The 17,601-nt window shown below is 26.9% G+C and overlaps 1 protein-coding gene and 1 long non-coding RNA gene across 5 annotated transcripts; one reads left to right on the forward strand and one right to left on the reverse strand.

Moving 5' to 3' along the window:
* Positions 1-482: 482 nt before the first annotated feature.
* LOC122719417 (J domain-containing protein DDB_G0295729-like) lies at positions 483-16,975 on the forward strand. The gene is made up of 5 exons (XM_043945185.1): positions 483-1,004; positions 1,349-1,396; positions 15,021-15,155; positions 15,470-15,906; positions 16,007-16,975. Exons 1-5 carry the CDS (start codon positions 726-728, stop codon positions 16,785-16,787), a joined length of 1,680 nt encoding a protein of 559 aa, XP_043801120.1. The 5' UTR covers positions 483-725; the 3' UTR covers positions 16,788-16,975.
* On the reverse strand, positions 6,311-14,565 carry LOC122719420. Of its 4 annotated transcripts, none has more exons than XR_006347600.1 (4): positions 14,436-14,565; positions 13,483-13,609; positions 12,976-13,175; positions 6,311-12,903 (listed from the first exon to the last, which is right to left on the reverse strand). It is a non-coding gene; the product is annotated as an uncharacterized LOC122719420 (long non-coding RNA). The 4 variants fall into 4 exon arrangements; XR_006347601.1 differs by lacking the exon at positions 14,436-14,565 and having other exon boundaries at positions 6,311-8,440; positions 9,612-12,903; positions 13,418-13,881; XR_006347602.1 differs by lacking the exon at positions 14,436-14,565 and having other exon boundaries at positions 13,503-13,881.
* Positions 16,976-17,601: the final 626 nt, after the last annotated feature.

Below are 17,601 nucleotides of genomic sequence, written 5' to 3' on the forward strand. Positions count from 1 at the left end.
ATTTGTATTAATATTGTATTAATATTTTTTATATTTTAATAAATTTATTTGATGTTAATGTAATGCTATATTTATAATATTACTTTGAAATAGATTTCATAATTTTTTATAAGTAAAATATCATTTATGAATATATTTTAAGATAAATATTAATATTATTTATATATAAATATATAAATATATATAAAATATATAGAAAATATCTTGCCAACAATATATCTGTACAAAATTAGGAAATTTTAATATATAATCAAACAAATTGTATTCTGTAGAGCGCATGTGCAATATATGAATTCTTATAGGTGTTTTCATTCTCAGTGTTCACTATACAGCGTTCAGATTCAGACTTTGATTCATAGAACGGAATGGTTTCGTTGTCAGTTTGACACGCACAAGCGTGCTATCCGTTTGGAGAGTGTTGTGTGTAATAAATTTCTTAATAATTATACAATTTCTAATTCCATGTGCATCGCGAAATAAATTATTAATGTTTGTATATAAAACGACGTGGCTTTGGAAAACAAATGAAAATCGTGAAAATAATAAAGATTATAGAATCATTTCTTATTATAATCATTGGTTAATAGTGTTCGCGGAATGTGAATACAAGATCGTTTTTTTTGCAATTATTTAGTCTTCGAATGATACTTTGAAAGGGAATAACCTCAATTTAGAAAGATTAAATTTATGTAATTGTGAACGATTGCAAGATTTGTTAAAGAATCATGAGCGATACACAAAGAGTGGAGTTTGCACTTGGAAGTGAAGTGTCGCTGGAACACTTCTTCAAAAGTAGCTTCGCGCGTTCTTTTGTGACGAATTGCCGTGACTCAAAATCATTGGATTATGAGCTTCTTGACAACGCTTTTGATGAAGAAACAGAAACAAATACCAAAAACAATAATTTCTTTTCCCTCGTAAATTTTGAAAATAAAATAACGAACATTGTGGACAATAAACATGTTTTTAATAAGGACAATACCAACCTTCGAAGAACAAAAGAAGTAAATATTATTTTCTAAATTAATCAAATTATTTATATATTTTTCGTTAGACGTAAATACTTTTTTAAATATAAATTAGTATATTACGATAATAAATATAAATTATTTATATATGATACAATATATGTGTTTGTATGTATGTGTGTATTAAGTACGTTTATATATAAACTATCTTAGTACAATATTTTTATTTTTTATGTAAATCATCCCTTATATTGATTATTAGTTACATGCTATATATATATAATAACAAAAATAATTATATTATAATTACTTATAGACTAATAAATATAAAATATTTTTATATATAATTTTGATCCTTATCTATATTTTTTATTTTACAGAGTGTTCAATCCTCTGCGGATATTAATGAATTGGAGAAGCTAAGAAAAGTAAGTTTATTTTATTGATCATATATTTGTTTCATACTTACATATTTTCATATATTGCATTATAGTAAAATGTTTTATGAAAGTTTGCATGAGATTTTTAATTTTTAATTAATAATTTTTATTACGTGTATTTACAAAGTAGAAAATAATATTTTTCATAAAAGTGTTTTTTTTTCTTTTTTTATCATTTTACTCAAAAATTATAATAAATATAATTTTTCGCACATTAATTCATTAATATTATTTTTTACTTCATATATTATACAAATATTATTTAAATTATATATTAATGTACTATTTAATAATTATCCTTACAAATATTAATAGCAGTAGTTAATCTTAATTTTAAACATTATATTAATATTTATATTAATATTTAACGTATTAATATTTAACGTACTTTTATAAAAATTATATAAAACTATTTTCTTTATAAATGAAATTGAATCATGATAATTGCGCATGCGTGAAAAATTACTTTCACAGTGTCGTTATTTGGCAGTACTGTGATTAGATTTTTCTAACCTGAAAAAAACAATTTTTTTAAGTTTTAACACTATAATTTCGATTATTTCTTCGAAACAATTTCAAAATTGTGAATCGTTTTGTGGTTTCGAAAATAGTGATTATCTAATTGAAAAATACTATTTAATTGGATACCATAATAATACTGAAAATAAATCAGCTTACTAGCTGCATAAACGTTTTGTGAACAACCAGTGAGGTCAGTTATTTTGACATTTCTGTTTTATACTGTTATCCGAATCTTCCAAGAATCATCGCTTTTGAATTCTGGGTTATTATTATCACAAGCTTATATAATCTTATAAGATTTAAAATATATAATTTAAGATGTTGTTGAAAAAAATATTATATTTTTAATCGTTTAAATTCAATTTAAAAACATACAATATTTTGTTCATATATTATTTATTATTTATTATTTATTTTATAATTAAATATTAGAAAATATTAAAAATATATATATTTATTTCATATTGTAAATATTTATTATCTAGAGAATAACATTAAAAATAAAAATTAATTAAAATTATATATATATATATAATTGATATAAAAATGTTTAGAATATTTATTATATTTTTAGTATTAAATATTAAATTTTTTTAATTTAATATTAAATTTCTCTATTGTTTAGAAATTTTTTAAATATAATATAAATTTAAATTTAAATTTTAAATCTAATGAAATTTAAAAGTAAATGTTAGGTTAAATGATTCAATGAAAGATTCAATAGTAAATCTGGTTACACCAGTTTGATCGATAAAAAAGATCCGAGCTAATTTTACATGATCAATGTCATATAGATTGTAAACTTCCGGTATAGTTAAATTATATGAAATTAGCGATTCTATTAATTTCTGAATTTTATCTATTTTTATATAATATAAAATTACAATATGAATACGAATATCAATTAGTTTTACAAGTTTTATTCTTATTAAAACATAAATTTTTAGTAATTCATACACATTTAATATTTATCTATTTTATATTTATTTAATATTATACTATATTTTAATAAGATTAAAAAATATTTATGATATCAAGAAAAAAAATAATAAATTATAAAATTCTCATTTTGTTAGTGCAAATTTTATCTTTAATAAGACTTTTAATATTAAGAGAATGTAGTATTATTATTATTAATTTTCCTTGATAATTATATAATTTCTAGATTGATTTAATTATTTTAATATTTTAGTATTAAAAGACTTATAATTCTATTTTTATCATTTTTTTAATTTCATTTTTTAAATTAATGATAAATATTTTATTCCTAATATTCAAATTTTAATCAATTATGTATTTAATTATAAAAAGTAGGATATTGTTTTGCAAAATGTAATTTGAGAATATACAAAGATGTAAGATATTCTGATTTCAAGATCATATTCGTTCTGAAAGAACGAACTTCTATAATTTTTTTTATCTTCATTTTAATATTAATTATAAGTATGTTTAATTAGTTTCAACGAGTAATCTTTTACATTATGAAAAAGTAGTTGAATAATAATTTTTATTGTCGTGAAGAAATGTTCGAAATAACGACTATTTATATCAATTCAACTGATTTTAATCTAACTTTTTTATTTATTACATTTATTAATATGGCATCAATTTAAGTATATTAAGTTTTATATATTCGTAACTTTCGAATTTCTAAACTTTTAAATTTTCAGATTCTATTTAATTTGAATTTCTATGAAATTTCGATCTCTATTATTCTTTAAATATTATCAAAAAATATAAAAATTTTAGGTATTTATAAAAGATACAAATAGTTAAACGAAATTAAATTTTGAATATTTTAAAGTTTTCATCATGAATGGATGATTAATTGTACTTTTGAGAAAAAGTTTCATCTTTTATTTAGATGAATGCAATATAATATATATATATAAGTACATCAGTCGAAGTAAGTGTTGTTCATCGGGTAGATTTTATTGAGCGGAAGTTCGCTCGAGCCCCTTCCGTAATTATCAGTCTAGATACCACACGTTACCAGCTTTGTACCTTTACCCACAAAATACAATTCGTAAAACGTGGTTGACGTTGCACGTGTACATTTGCAACGATGACCTGGACGTTGTTTCCTTTTTTTGTGATGTCATCATCCTGCTCTTTTTCGATGCTATGATCACCAGGATGTAAGTATACACACTTATACATGTCGACCAAAATTGTTCATTTCCCGTAAAATCTTTTTTTTTAATAGCATCACAAAAACATTTCGTTTATTTTTTTTTCTTTTTTTTATTTTTTTTTTCAATGAAAAAATATCCACGTTTTTAAAGTTAACAATATTAGAAAATATTATTTTATTATAATCTTGAAAAATATCTTTTAGATCTTCCATGTTAAATTTTTGTTTTTAAACTGATTTGGTTTTTATATTCATATATTTTGTTTTAATTTTTGTAATTTTTAATAGAATATATTATTTTTAAAATTATATTATTGCATTTGTCTTCAAAGATCTATCTCTAAAGAATTAATTAATAATCAAATCGAGTCTATATGATAATTAAATCAGTCTTGTCCGTGAGAAGTTTTCAAAATAAGATAGAGAAAATCTTGCATACAAAATTATTTGGAAATTTTATAATGGCGATTGTAAATTTAAAGATCTGAACTGTGAAATTTCTAAGGATTTTATTATTCATGATTGGAACACTCGTAGAAAGTTCACATTTTCCAAGTGATATTCTCAACGAGTTCAAAGTGCAATGCACGTAATTTTTCTTTTCAATCCAAATACTATGTCGGTGCGTTTTGAAACTTTCGAGTTTATTGAGCCACATTTTATAAATTCAGAATTATAAACATAAATTTTACATATGTATATATATATATATACACATATAAATGTCAATACAAATATTAACATTTGAAAAGTTAATAATTTTTAATATTGAATATACGAATATTAAACTATTTAAAAAAAATAATATAAAATTTGTAAAATAAAAAATTTGAAGGATAAAAAAAATGACAAAATATTTAAATTAAAATATTCAGAAATCAACATATTAATAAATAGTTTAGTATTAAAATAAATTCTCACAAAATATAAAAAAATCCAATAGTATTTAATATTTATTATTATCAATTAATAGCTACCGGAAGAGTTTGATTAATGGTTTGTTCATTAACGAGCGGCACAGATAGAAGCGGGAAAGGCTACCTAGTTGTCCACGGCTCTGGAATAATGATCATCCTGTAAGGATTGAGCCAGGACAAATTATCGTATGCAACGATACCTAACCTGCGTGCCCTGTGCACGCTATTTCATTAGAAAATGCATATGAACGTACTACGTACTTACTATTCATTATATATACCGATACTATGTTCCTTTCTCGTGATGTATGAACCGCGAGCAGAGGCACGCTTTCGCTCGTCTACAATCGTATATATTCCCGTTGTGAAAATTCCCGTAATCCGTTTGGGTCAAATCTTTCTTCTTCTTACCTGATTAGTGTTCCAGGATATGATTATAATGAGAAATTTTTATTACTTGTTCGAAGCTCGAAATTAGCAAGTGGAAATTTCTATTGTTATAAATTATAAAGTTTGTCATATATTAAACTTTTATTCATGTATACGTTTTTGATTAATAATGAATAATCAATATTATTTTTGATAAATTTTTTAGCTATGAAATTTAAATAATGTTGTAATTAGATTATATAAATATGTTTGAATAGTTTTTTCTTATAAGCTTGAAAATCGAATTTCATATTGAGAAATTAATTCTAGAGTTAATGATTTCTATAAATATATGTTCGTATATAAATAATATATACGTATTCTTTAAATGTTTATTGTCAGAAGAGTTGATTTCAGAGTTGATAATGTACGACTTTTCAAATACTTTAATTGTAAATCACTAAACCGAATACCTTAAGTCATTCTATATATATATATATTTCAAATTTCACTTTCTTGCCATTCCGATGTTCTGGTACCTGTACGTAGGTAAAACTGGTCTAAAATAACAGAGAGCTTTGTTCACCAACGATTTGCACAAGTCGATGAATAGCCGACTCTTCGACCGCTGTTCTTTGATCCTTTCTATAGACAAGGTGGGGATTAGGTCTTGTCGTGGAGTTGGCAATAGCCGATTCTTCATGCAAATGGTACAGTTATAGGCAAAAGTTTAGGGACACGGATTCTTAATTGCGGGGTTATACAAGACTTCTATAGATTTATTGATCATTTTCTTTAAGTAAAATTTTCTTTAGGAAATTACTTGAGGCTATTTTTCTGGAATGCAATAAAATATAAGATATATAGTGAAACGAAGTTAAAATTTTAAAGAATTTTATTTATTGAACACTATAAATATAAAAATATTTAAAGAAATTATTTTCGGTCTATTAGCAAGGATCTATTTTAATCTCTGATTAATTATTTATTAATATATATTACTTACTTCCTCTTTCTTTTTCTGTTTTCCTTAATTCCATTTCTTTTCTAACTTTTTCATTTCGTACGACATTATCATGATACGGAGGAAAAAATTAGAACTATCAATAATTTATAATTTTTCTATTTTTTTAGCAGTAATTTTATATATCATTTATTTCGTTTTGCTTCTTTTCAGCATATTTTACATTGACATCTATATATCCTTTTAATTCATCCATTCTTATATTAATCTTTTTTTACATTTATTTATCAAATCGTGTTGACAAACATTCTTTGAATCTAATTTCTTCACTTTTTTTAAACACGATATTGTTCTTTCAATATATATATATTATAATCGTTTCTCAACTCGCCTCTAAAACTATCTCTCTACCTCTCGTGTAGATTGTACTGAATAGAATTGTTCGGCTGACAATTGAAGTCAGCGAATTACTCTCTAATCACTCTCTAATCACTAATAAGCCTGCAATGGAGTCTATTACTCGACAAAAGGATAGGGATGTGTATATACAGAAAACTCGATTACCGCTCAAAGCGGAAGTTAGAAGTTTTAAAAAATTTTCACTTTCGGAATTTCGAAACATCCACACGAATATTTTTTATCATTTTTTTTCTTTGTTTTTTTTTCTCCTATATATATATATATATGTTCGTTTATGAAATGTAAATAGTGCTATGTTATTTTTGTACGTGAATCATTCATTGTGGATGCGGCATTAAGACGCCTAGAACGAGGTGAACTCTGAGGTCGTTTTCTCACGCTCTTCGTCGAAGCTTGGCGCTCTCTCTCTCATTCTCTCTGTATTTCTCTCGCCATCTATTTCCATCTGGGGACCGTAAAAAAGGCGACTGGAATTTCGCGCCGCCCGTGATTCTAATTCTTCGCCTGTCTATATTCCTTTCGCCATCGCACCATTATGATACAGACTTAAATACGGCCTACACTAGCAGTTATTCCTTTCACGCTGTTTATACAGTGGCTCTTTCCATCTCGGTTCTACTATCATAATTGTAGTCATGTTTGTTGTAATTTAATCTGTAATATATAAAATAAGACGAGATTATTTACTAACTGAGAAAAACATAATCAAGTTTTTTTGTTATTTGATATGTATTCAATTTAAATATTTGTAACCAATTTAAATATTTCTTATCGAATTTAATTAGATAACGGAAGGATAAGAAAATAGTATTAAGAATCGAGAATTTTGTTTACTTAATATCTAATATATGTGCACGTATATGAAACATTTTATTAACATTTGAAATTAATAATAATGCAAATTATAGCAAAAACATATATATATTAGTTGATAAAATATTTTTATATATATGCATTTTTATACATTTATGAAAAATGGTTTCGAAAGAGGTTAAGAAATACATTTTAATTTGAGGGAATTGAACGATTAATCGAGTTCTTTTCGTTCTTTCAAACAACAGCTGTCGCGTTTCGATCCCTCTTCGATCTAAAATTAATCTAAAAATTGCGCAAGCTGTTTAAAAAAGACGGAAGCAGTTCGTTCTAATCTTCTTCTGGAACGGTTTAACACGCGTTGGGTCATCGCGAAGCGACCCACGTGCTGCGAACGGAATGTCATGCGAAATCAGCGTGACACTAAATTGCCCGTTAAATCGTGTAGGAACGAAAGAAACGATAGACTCGGTAGTGAACTATGCAAAAAGGTATGAAACGAAGAAAATATAGAAAAGGAAAAATAAGTAAAAAAAAGTAGGTAAAAAGGAGACGATTATATGAAAGAATGTTACTAGGAACGGAAAGATTGTATCCATGGAATTTTAGACGTAATTCGTTGAAATCGTAAGAAACCGGTTAATCGAACGTATAGAATAGTGGAATAAAATGGAAAGACAGAAAATCGTGATTCTGCCAGAGAAGGAAGTATAAAAGAAACGAGGAATCGCGTGCGCTTAGTGTTTCAAAGTAAAGGAATGTGGAATGTTAGGGATGTAGAAGATGCTCAAGGCCGAGAGTTAGGTACAGAATTAGATTCCAGCATCCAGTGTTTTTTCTATCCTTTTTGTGAGTTTGTTGATTCGTTTATGGCGAAACTGATGATGATTGTTCTGAAATCACAAAAAAAGATATGTTATTATAGCTTTTGATAAGTTTTAATTATTGTTCTCTAATAATTGGTGATGTTTAAATTTAGCGCAATTGTTGATATTTAGGTTTGTTATATTTAGGATACGATAGATGTTTAAATATCGCGCGCATTTGGAGCGCCGATAAACCGCGTAATTTAAAATCCGCGGGTAATTTTTGAATTCTTAAAAGCTTAGATATAAAATATATAACTTATTATTGGACAAAATCTTTAATGATCATACAGAAAAGATATTGAAATGTTATCTAAATTAAAATTTTGAATATTTTTATTTTTATCGATAATTAGCCCTACATGATTCATACATTGATTCATTGAAGGAATAATGTTGTATGAACGCGATCTGTTAATTTCTCGAATATTTTTAATGTTAAATTTACATTTATAAAAAAAATCGATTCGGAGTTTAATATAATTTCTATTTTTTTTTCTTACGCGAAATTATTATCGATAATCGACGATAACAGTAATAAACGTTTATGACAAATCATAAAGATGAATCGGTAATGTCATCAAGGAAATTATAGAACGTGCGAAACGGTTTGTCGAATGATACATGCATAACTGTAAAATTCCAAGTCGTTCGATGTTTCCGATCTCACGAGGATGAGATCGCTTAACTCGTATTGGAAGTCATGCAGAGACATACGAGTACAACTGTATGTAATATCATACTCCAGGAACGTCCACGGTCCAACGATCTTAATATTAAATATCATATCGTAAAATACGCTTGGCAAGAATATCGTGGAATCGGGTACAAGGGAGATCCTTGCCGCGTTTTATAGAAAGAATCATTCACGTTTGATTAGTAATTCCCGAAGTTTAAGAATCTCGAGAAAATTACATAAATGGATGTGCTAATGATCAAAAGCTTTATAAAACATGATTTACTATGTAATAAAATATGATTTACTACTATATAAATTTATAGAAAATTAATCTTCAAGTTATATTTATGTAATTGTTTTTACATAGTTATATGTGCTATTTAATCATTTAGTTATTTTTGTCATTAATCACTAGGGATTTAAAAATTACCTATATATGATTCTTGTATATTCTAGGAGATTTTTATGGTTTTTAATTATAACAAAAAAAAAAGCTTACCATTGAAATATTATTATTACCTTCAAGAAAGTTTCATCAAAATAGTTTTGATTGATCCAATTTTCCTTCTAAAATACATTCTATATTTATTCTATTACTACAAACTACGAACTTCAGAAACTTCTGAATAACGTAGAATTTATATTGTTAGACAAACTAAAAGTTGCATTCAAATCTTGCTTTTTAAGTATTCATGAATTCAAAAATTTCAACTTGCAATAGGTTAATGACGAAAGTTTATCAGTGTTTCGTTTTTAAACAGAATATCGATGAAGAGCGTATAAGCTTCGAAAGAAGATTTTTTACGTTAGAAACCGCGGTCGATGTGTATCGAGGAAAGTTTGCCGACTGCAATTTCCTTCGCAGACGAACGTATTTTCCGCACTACTGAATTCCTCCTTCCATGCGCAATTCCATGTTTCACGATCCTTTCGTTCGCGACAGAAGAAAATGTTTTCGTAGACTGCAAAAGCCGCGTTTTCAACATTCGCGAGGAAAAAAGAGAGAACCATATCGAATTTCTATAGAACCGAGAAGTCTATAGTTGATCGTCTCTGATCGTGTTCCAAATGGAACGCCATTCAGAGGAAGACATTCATTCAAAGACGAAAAAAGATTCTCGACTTTAATCCACTTGGAAATTAAATACCACTTGATTTAAAGTTTGAAGGACCAGGGATATTAATAAAGTTTGGAATGAAGTTATTTTGTTGAAGCTAGATAAAACTCTTGTATCTTTAAATTATTATATTTTTTCATCTTTGAGATTTTTAAATTGTTATATATTTGAATTCTTTACTTTTTGCACGTATTCATAAATTATAGAATATATCAATTTCGAAATCTTCAAACTTTGTTGAATTTTTGCAATTTTTTTAAATTTTTAAATTTCAGTTATAATAATATATTATTTTGTTATATTGATCCAATTTTTATTATAAAACAGATGCGTGGAGCAATCAGTTAATTACTCGAAACTTTTCATCGTCTGAGAATTCAATTTACTTTCAATTATTGCTAACTGATATGTTTTTACCATACATGTATCCTTCGATATCGTTTAGTTTTCAAAACGGTTCTTTTTTTAGCAATTTGTAACATATACCAATCAATTCATTGGTTAATTAATTGATTAAAACAACGAAAGTGTTACATGTTAAATTATCTGTAACTGTTTAGATTTTATTTACATATGAGTCAGATAAAATATCATAATGTTATTGAAAATCATTCTCACAGTTTATATCTGATCTTCTTAGCTTCTTAGCATTCTTTAAATAATTCACACTATTAACCATACTTCCGTTCATTTTTTTTATCTTTTCGTTTTTATTTATTTTTTAATCTTATCATATTCCTATCATAACTTTCTCTAGAATCCTGAATACTGTCATTTTAATTGCTCTTGTTTTTTTATTCTTCGTTATTTCATTATTTTCATTCTTAGAAATGAAACTTCGATTTTATTTTCATATGTGTAAAATTTATAATATTACATCATTATTAGTTTGATATACAGATTTTGTTAAAATCTAAAAATACTTAGAAAAAAAATTTTTTCTTTAAATATATTTAAACAATTTTTTTTCTTTGTTCCATTTTTCTTTCTTTTTTAATACTAAAAACTAGACTAAAAGATTGCGTAAGAAGCAGAGAGCTATGTGTTTCGCTCTCTAAAAAAAGAAAATTCCGATGGAAAATGTTATCATTATGTTTAGATGTTTAAATTCATCGATCCTCAGTAAAGGAACCGGTGATTTTATGATTCATCGACCTCGTGATTAGTATTCCACATCCGCGTGTCGCTACATCTTATTGTCCGTGGAAATTACATTTTACGCGAGTATCATACCGATGTGCAAATTCGATGATTTGATGCACCATGAATATACAGGCTCATCTAGTATACAAAACACGTAATTATACACTTTAATTCGAACATCGTCCCGGTACCCTCTTCGGAAATTGAAGAATGATTTGGACAGAATATCGGAGATAATCAATTTTAATTTTAAAATTTAAAAGCAAAGTTAGGAATTTAAAATTCTATTAAATCTAAAAAATTTAACAATTTATAAATTTTAAGATTTCCATAAAATAGATTTAAAATGTTTTGTAAGATTAGAATGTAAGGTTAGAATTCAAGTAAGTTGTAGAATTAAATTAATAAGTAATAGATGTTTTTTAAATATTGATATTATCCATAAATATTTATTTATTTTCAATATACTCGAATCTTATTCTTCAATCTCTTTATTATATTTAACCCAATATTATACAAGATCAATCAAACACAAAACTAGCTTCAACATAACCTCTTCTTCAATTCACACAGTAAACACAGTAACACATATTTCCAAGAGTCCTCTTATTTAACGAGCTTCGATTGATGTACTTTTTCCGCGGAACAATAATCGGAATATTAATTATAGTACTTCTTGTTTCCAACGGTTCCCCATGTGTATTTTATCAGTAAAAAATCTCGCCGTAAGAAAAACGTCAATGAACGAGTACGATTACTACTGGTGTTATTTGTTTTAATAATTAACTGAACGATAAAATCGACGAAACGTGCACGTTCGGTCACGATCGTTCTTCATCGGTAATATTCGGAGAGGCGGGAAAAGAAACATCGTAGCGAAGATTTCTTTCGCGGTGTTCGAATATGCAGCGGTAACCACGGCGGAAATGGAAAGAGAGCATGGCGAGAGACGAGAAAAAGAGAGAGAGGAGGAAAAAGGAAAAAAGAAAAATAATTTGAGTATTCCAATAAGAAGATGGGAACGAATCTTCCTAGCGAAACATCGTCTGCACGTTACCAGTTAGTTGGACCTTTCTCTGTATTCGTTTGACTGGAATGCACCAAAAATAAATTCGACGGCGGAGGTGCGCCATTTTGGAATCACCCCTTAATGCATTTGTCTCTCCTCCTCGCACATTTGTCTTCCTCTCTTTCTTATTCTTACACGGCTTCATTCTGTCACATATTTTCTAGATCGTATCGCGTTTCTGATTCCTCCGTGATCATGCGTTTTAAATCAGTTGCACTGGATTTCGTTTCACATTCAGGCATAAGTCTTTTGAAAATCGTCCTTAATAACTTTACTTTTTTTGGATTTTAATTTTTTTAATTTTAATTTTTATTATCGGTGCTATCGCAATCTGTTTCATTTTACGAGTTTAATTTTCTATTTGTAATTATATTTACCTCTTCTAAATTTTTTCTTTGTTTTATATGTACATATATTCATTTGGAAAATATTCGTACAGTTTTACGATTTCGAAGGATAAAATTAATATGTTATATAATTCCTAAAAATTAAATAAAATCCTGATTATTAAATTAAATTATACAATTAGATTATAATCTGGATACAAAATTACCTTGAAAAGTTAATATTTGTTGCAAAAATTGATTAAAAAGAAGACTTAAAATAACAAGTTTTATTCTAAATCTTCTTAATTGATTTTTTCATACATATACTATATAGAATCTTGCACCCCATGAGTTGCACCCTCTTGTCGCTTAAGACAGGACTTCCCTCAGACGTTTCTGTCCTAGGGGATTTCTTTATTCATTTTACCTGAAATATTTTATATTATTAATAAAATATATTACTAAAATATATTAATAAACTATTCAAAAAAATAAAATAATACAAAATATCATATAAAAAATTGAAATAAAAAAGATATAATTTATAAAATTTTACTATAACTTTTTATTAAAACGTTAAAATTTAATTATTTTTAAAATAAATTTAATGTTCGAATTATTATTATTAGAAATCATCTCTTTATTGATAGTATCATTAATTAGTGATACCCTGTATAATAATATTATCTGAATAGTAGATGGCTATTAGGTACAAAGAGGTAGCTAGTGTGTACAAGTAGAAACGAAGAAATACTGAATAATTCAGGCAGTGACCGTAGCGAGTGACGTCACGATAGTATTCAGCCGGTGGACGGTTCAAGCTGAGCGACCATGTGGAACCCCATCCGCTTAGGTCCCTAACTGAAAATTTCAACTTTCTGTACAAATTCCCTTATGTGGCTTTCGATTCTCGACACTGAAAGAAACCCTAGTTAAAGAAACCATAGACAAAACATCGTCCTAACCTTTTTTGCGATACTATTTTATTTAATCTTAAAAACATTACCAATTTTTTTGCGATTCTGCAATTGTTAGAGAAATCGATATATGATTCTATCATATATGAATTTATTTAATAATTTATGATGCATAAAATGTGATTTATGATGTTTGATATGTGTGATTATTATTGATTTGTGATAGTTGTTGGAGATAAATATTTTATCAGGTAAAGGATTACATCTATAAAGATTAATAAGAAAAAATTGTTTTTATAGGAGAATAAATAAGAAGAAATTAGGACTTGGCTTGTTTTATCTTTTTGCATGATATCAACTAAATAACTGTTTAATTTGAAATTAACATAAAATAAATAATAAATTTATATTATATAGGGTAGTAATTGATATAAATTTTAACAAATATAATAAAATACAATTCAAAATGTTCAAAATTGTTTTTCTTAAAATTGTAATTTTTAGGTTATGTCATTATTCTGCAAACGAGCGATATTGTAGGTTAGTAGTTCTAGCGTTAAATGAGCCAGTATTTAAAAGTTTTTGAAATGTCTAGCAATTTTACTCCAATCATTGATAAGAGTAAATCTCTGGCAATGACTTTAATAACAACGATAGTTGGAACGTATGGCGACCGATTCAAATGATAAATACATGATTCTTTCAACATCTCGCGCGTCCTGGCTTCGTTATCAAGCATGGCCCATCGCCGGATATCTCGCAACTCGTACCGTATTTTTCCCGCCATTGTATGGAAATGTCAGAAACCTCGTGTTTCTTCGAACTTCTTTTATTCCTGTCCTCCGCGACTCGGCCACCGAAAAGAAAGAAATATGCAAATGTTACAAAAAGGCCCATTCGAGTAATACCACATCGATGTGGCATTATTGAAGTTTTTGAAGTAACTATTCATAGATGTTTTAAGCGTTTATTTAATAATAATTTCATAATTGAAATGAAATAAATGAATATGAAATTAATTATAATTATTATTATACTTTTTCTATTTAAATTTATTAAATCAAAGTATTATTTTAAATAAAATCACTATTGGAAAATCAATGTCCACACAATAAACAGATATATGCTTTAACGTTTGATTCGTGTTCACTCCACCGTGTGAAAATCTCCTACGCAAGGTGAAACCTTGTATACGCGTATACATATATATATCCATGCTTCTTTACTCTTTTGAAACGATTATTACGTTCAGGAAAGTTGTTCGAGAGCCTGGACACTTTCCTCGTTAAATATAAATAAATCAAAAGTTAGAAATTTAATATAAAAAATAACTAATTTTATTATTTTTGTTTCAGCAATGCCAATCACTGATAGAAGAGAATCAAAAATTACAAAACGCTTTAACGAGCAATCAAATACCTCATGTACAAGTGATCGACAGTGTTTTCCTCCAGACACAGGTTGAAACATTGCAATGGCAGCTGAAACAGGTTTGTATTCAATGAACAACATTTAACATACTTGATTTACAAGAGGAAATTGTTGATGTCCTCGACCAGATTACCTTATTCCCATTTCTCGAATACTTATGTTTGATTTTGAAAAAAATATTCACGTACTATTTTTGGTATTTTATTTTACGTGAAAAATTTTTTAATTTTAATCAAACATATATAAGCATGTATGAGCAAAACTGTAGAAAATAATAAAATTTAAAATATGATATAATAAATATGATATAAATAAAAATATTATATAGATATTAAATATTTAATAAAATATTTATTTGGAAAAAATATTACAGACAGAAGCGAATAGACAAATGTACCGTTCTTTAATGGAGCAAGTGGTACGTTTCCTAGATCGGGCTCGTAAAAGCTTGGATATTCTTCATGAGAAGAATAATCTCAAAGATAAGAATTCAATGGGACGAGTTCCACGTAGCCGTAGTGTTCATGCCGTTCATGCGGATTCCTCACCGAATCGCGCTGTTTCAGCAACATCTTCCTCTCATTTCATGAGGGCGAAATCAGTCACACAAATCTCACCATGTACCACGAGCTATCGTGAATTTACCTGGTCAATGCTTCGTAGAAATGATCCGACACACTGTACTCCTCCACGTAATAAATCTCAAGATCTCAATAAATCTCATGACGGTATTATTTATAGAAGACCCAAACAATCAGAGATTGATCCGAATGATATACCACCTGAAAAATTATCTCAAGAAGCATTCAGGTTAGTAACTATATACTTTTTTGAAATAATTTTATGTATAATTACTATTAATATATAATTATTATTGATATTTTAAAATAATATAAATTAATTATTTCAGGTTAATGAGGACCGTTCAATCGTTGCTATCAATGAGAGAGCCCGATCTTTTTAGAATTCTGTCGATAGAAAATAATTCTCCTTCGCCTATAGATCATCATCGTCATAATAACCATCATAACGAGATATCACTATCATTGCAGAATGGTAGCTTTATAAATTCCACGAGTTTACGGGAAGATGGCATTTATAATATACGTTCCAATTGCAATCGTGGAAATGAATCGAACAATACTGATAATGATAATAGAATCTGTTTTTTTAAATCATCATCGAATATTACAGAAATTGATCAAAATTTGCAGAATCTTCTTCCCGGTATTAGAAGATCTCTCGATGCCACTTCACTTAACTCAGGAAGTAGCAAAACCACTGAAGAAGAAGATGTACTTTCAAATAATAATAATTGCTTTACTGTTTCTATGCCAAATGATCATATTTTCTCATGTACACCAACATCAACGCCAAATAAGCATGATAGAAAAGCAGAAAAGGAAAAAGACAAGTCTTCAAAATCAAAGCCAGCAGCTAGCGTAAGCAGTGTTGAGGATGAAAGTGGATTTTCTTCCATGAGTTCTTTTCAAGAAATTGGTTTACCTAATGCATTATCAATCTCTCCTATAAAAGGTTATCAGGAAGTGGGTTTACCTGAGATATCTGTAGAAAAAGCCAGACATCGTAGATGGTCATCAACTCCAGCTGAAATTCAAGCTCTTTTTAATAAACAGCGTAATAGTTTTATTTCCCAAACTGCCACCGAATCTTTAAGTGTTTGGGTTTAAATGATTCTATGAGCGATATACATACTTTCTAAATGAGATAGCTCTGGTGAATGTACTTTTGGTACATTGAAATGTGAACAAACAAATGATCAAACATGGATAGTACAATAGTATTTATATAATGTAATTCTTTTTTTTTTTTTTTTTTTTTTTTTAAATATTCTCCATTCAATTTGCATCTTATTTGTTTTTTTTCAATAAATTTTAATTTTCAAAAAAAAATTTTAAAACAGTTTAAGAGTGAAGATAATATAAATAATTAATATATTATTTTAAAATATTTTTTCATTTCTTATTTATTTAATATTGATTTTTTAAGTTTGATGCAATAATTTAGAGAATACAAATTTTATCAGAGCTTTGTTAGAAGGTTAATATGTATGTAAGTGTAGTTAGTATTTTTACATTTAATACATTTAATTTAATAGGAGAAATGTACATAATTCTTGATAGTTATGTGCAAAATATTTTATAAAAAATATCTTCAACATTTGTATTATCAAAAATAATTGACAAACATATCAAATATTAATATGTTATATTAATATTATACTTTTTAGATACTTAAAAATATGTCAAACAATTTCAACTTCCACAACAGTGTTCAATTTTGTACTTAAAAGTATTATTATCAACACAAGTCATTAAAATTGTACTCTGTTTTTGTTTTCCATGGATTTGTATATAAAGCATGATGATAAGTATAGTAAAGTATTGAGCAATATTTCAAAAGTTTTTTTTAATCGTAAAATAATCATTTGTAATCATATAATTATTAGATTTTTATTTATTATCATTTATAATTGCTTTGATA

Source organism: Apis laboriosa, unplaced genomic scaffold (genome assembly GCF_014066325.1).
Source record: "Apis laboriosa isolate Shangri-la unplaced genomic scaffold, ASM1406632v1 scaffold78_cov150, whole genome shotgun sequence".
In the NCBI taxonomy this organism is placed as follows: domain Eukaryota; kingdom Metazoa; phylum Arthropoda; class Insecta; order Hymenoptera; family Apidae; genus Apis; species Apis laboriosa.

What these genes read in the sequence shown, in the direction of transcription:
- LOC122719417 (XM_043945185.1), top strand. Translation starts at nt 726, where the DNA reads ATGAGCGATACACAAAGAGTGGAGTTTGCACTTGGAAGTGAAGTGTCG. An exon ending in AATTGGAGAAGCTAAGAAAA is followed by an intron (nt 1,397 to 15,020) that starts GTAAGTTTATTT and finishes TTTTTGTTTCAG; the next exon opens with CAATGCCAATCACTGATAGA. An exon ending in TTATCTCAAGAAGCATTCAG is followed by an intron (nt 15,907 to 16,006) that starts GTTAGTAACTAT and finishes TAATTATTTCAG; the next exon opens with GTTAATGAGGACCGTTCAAT.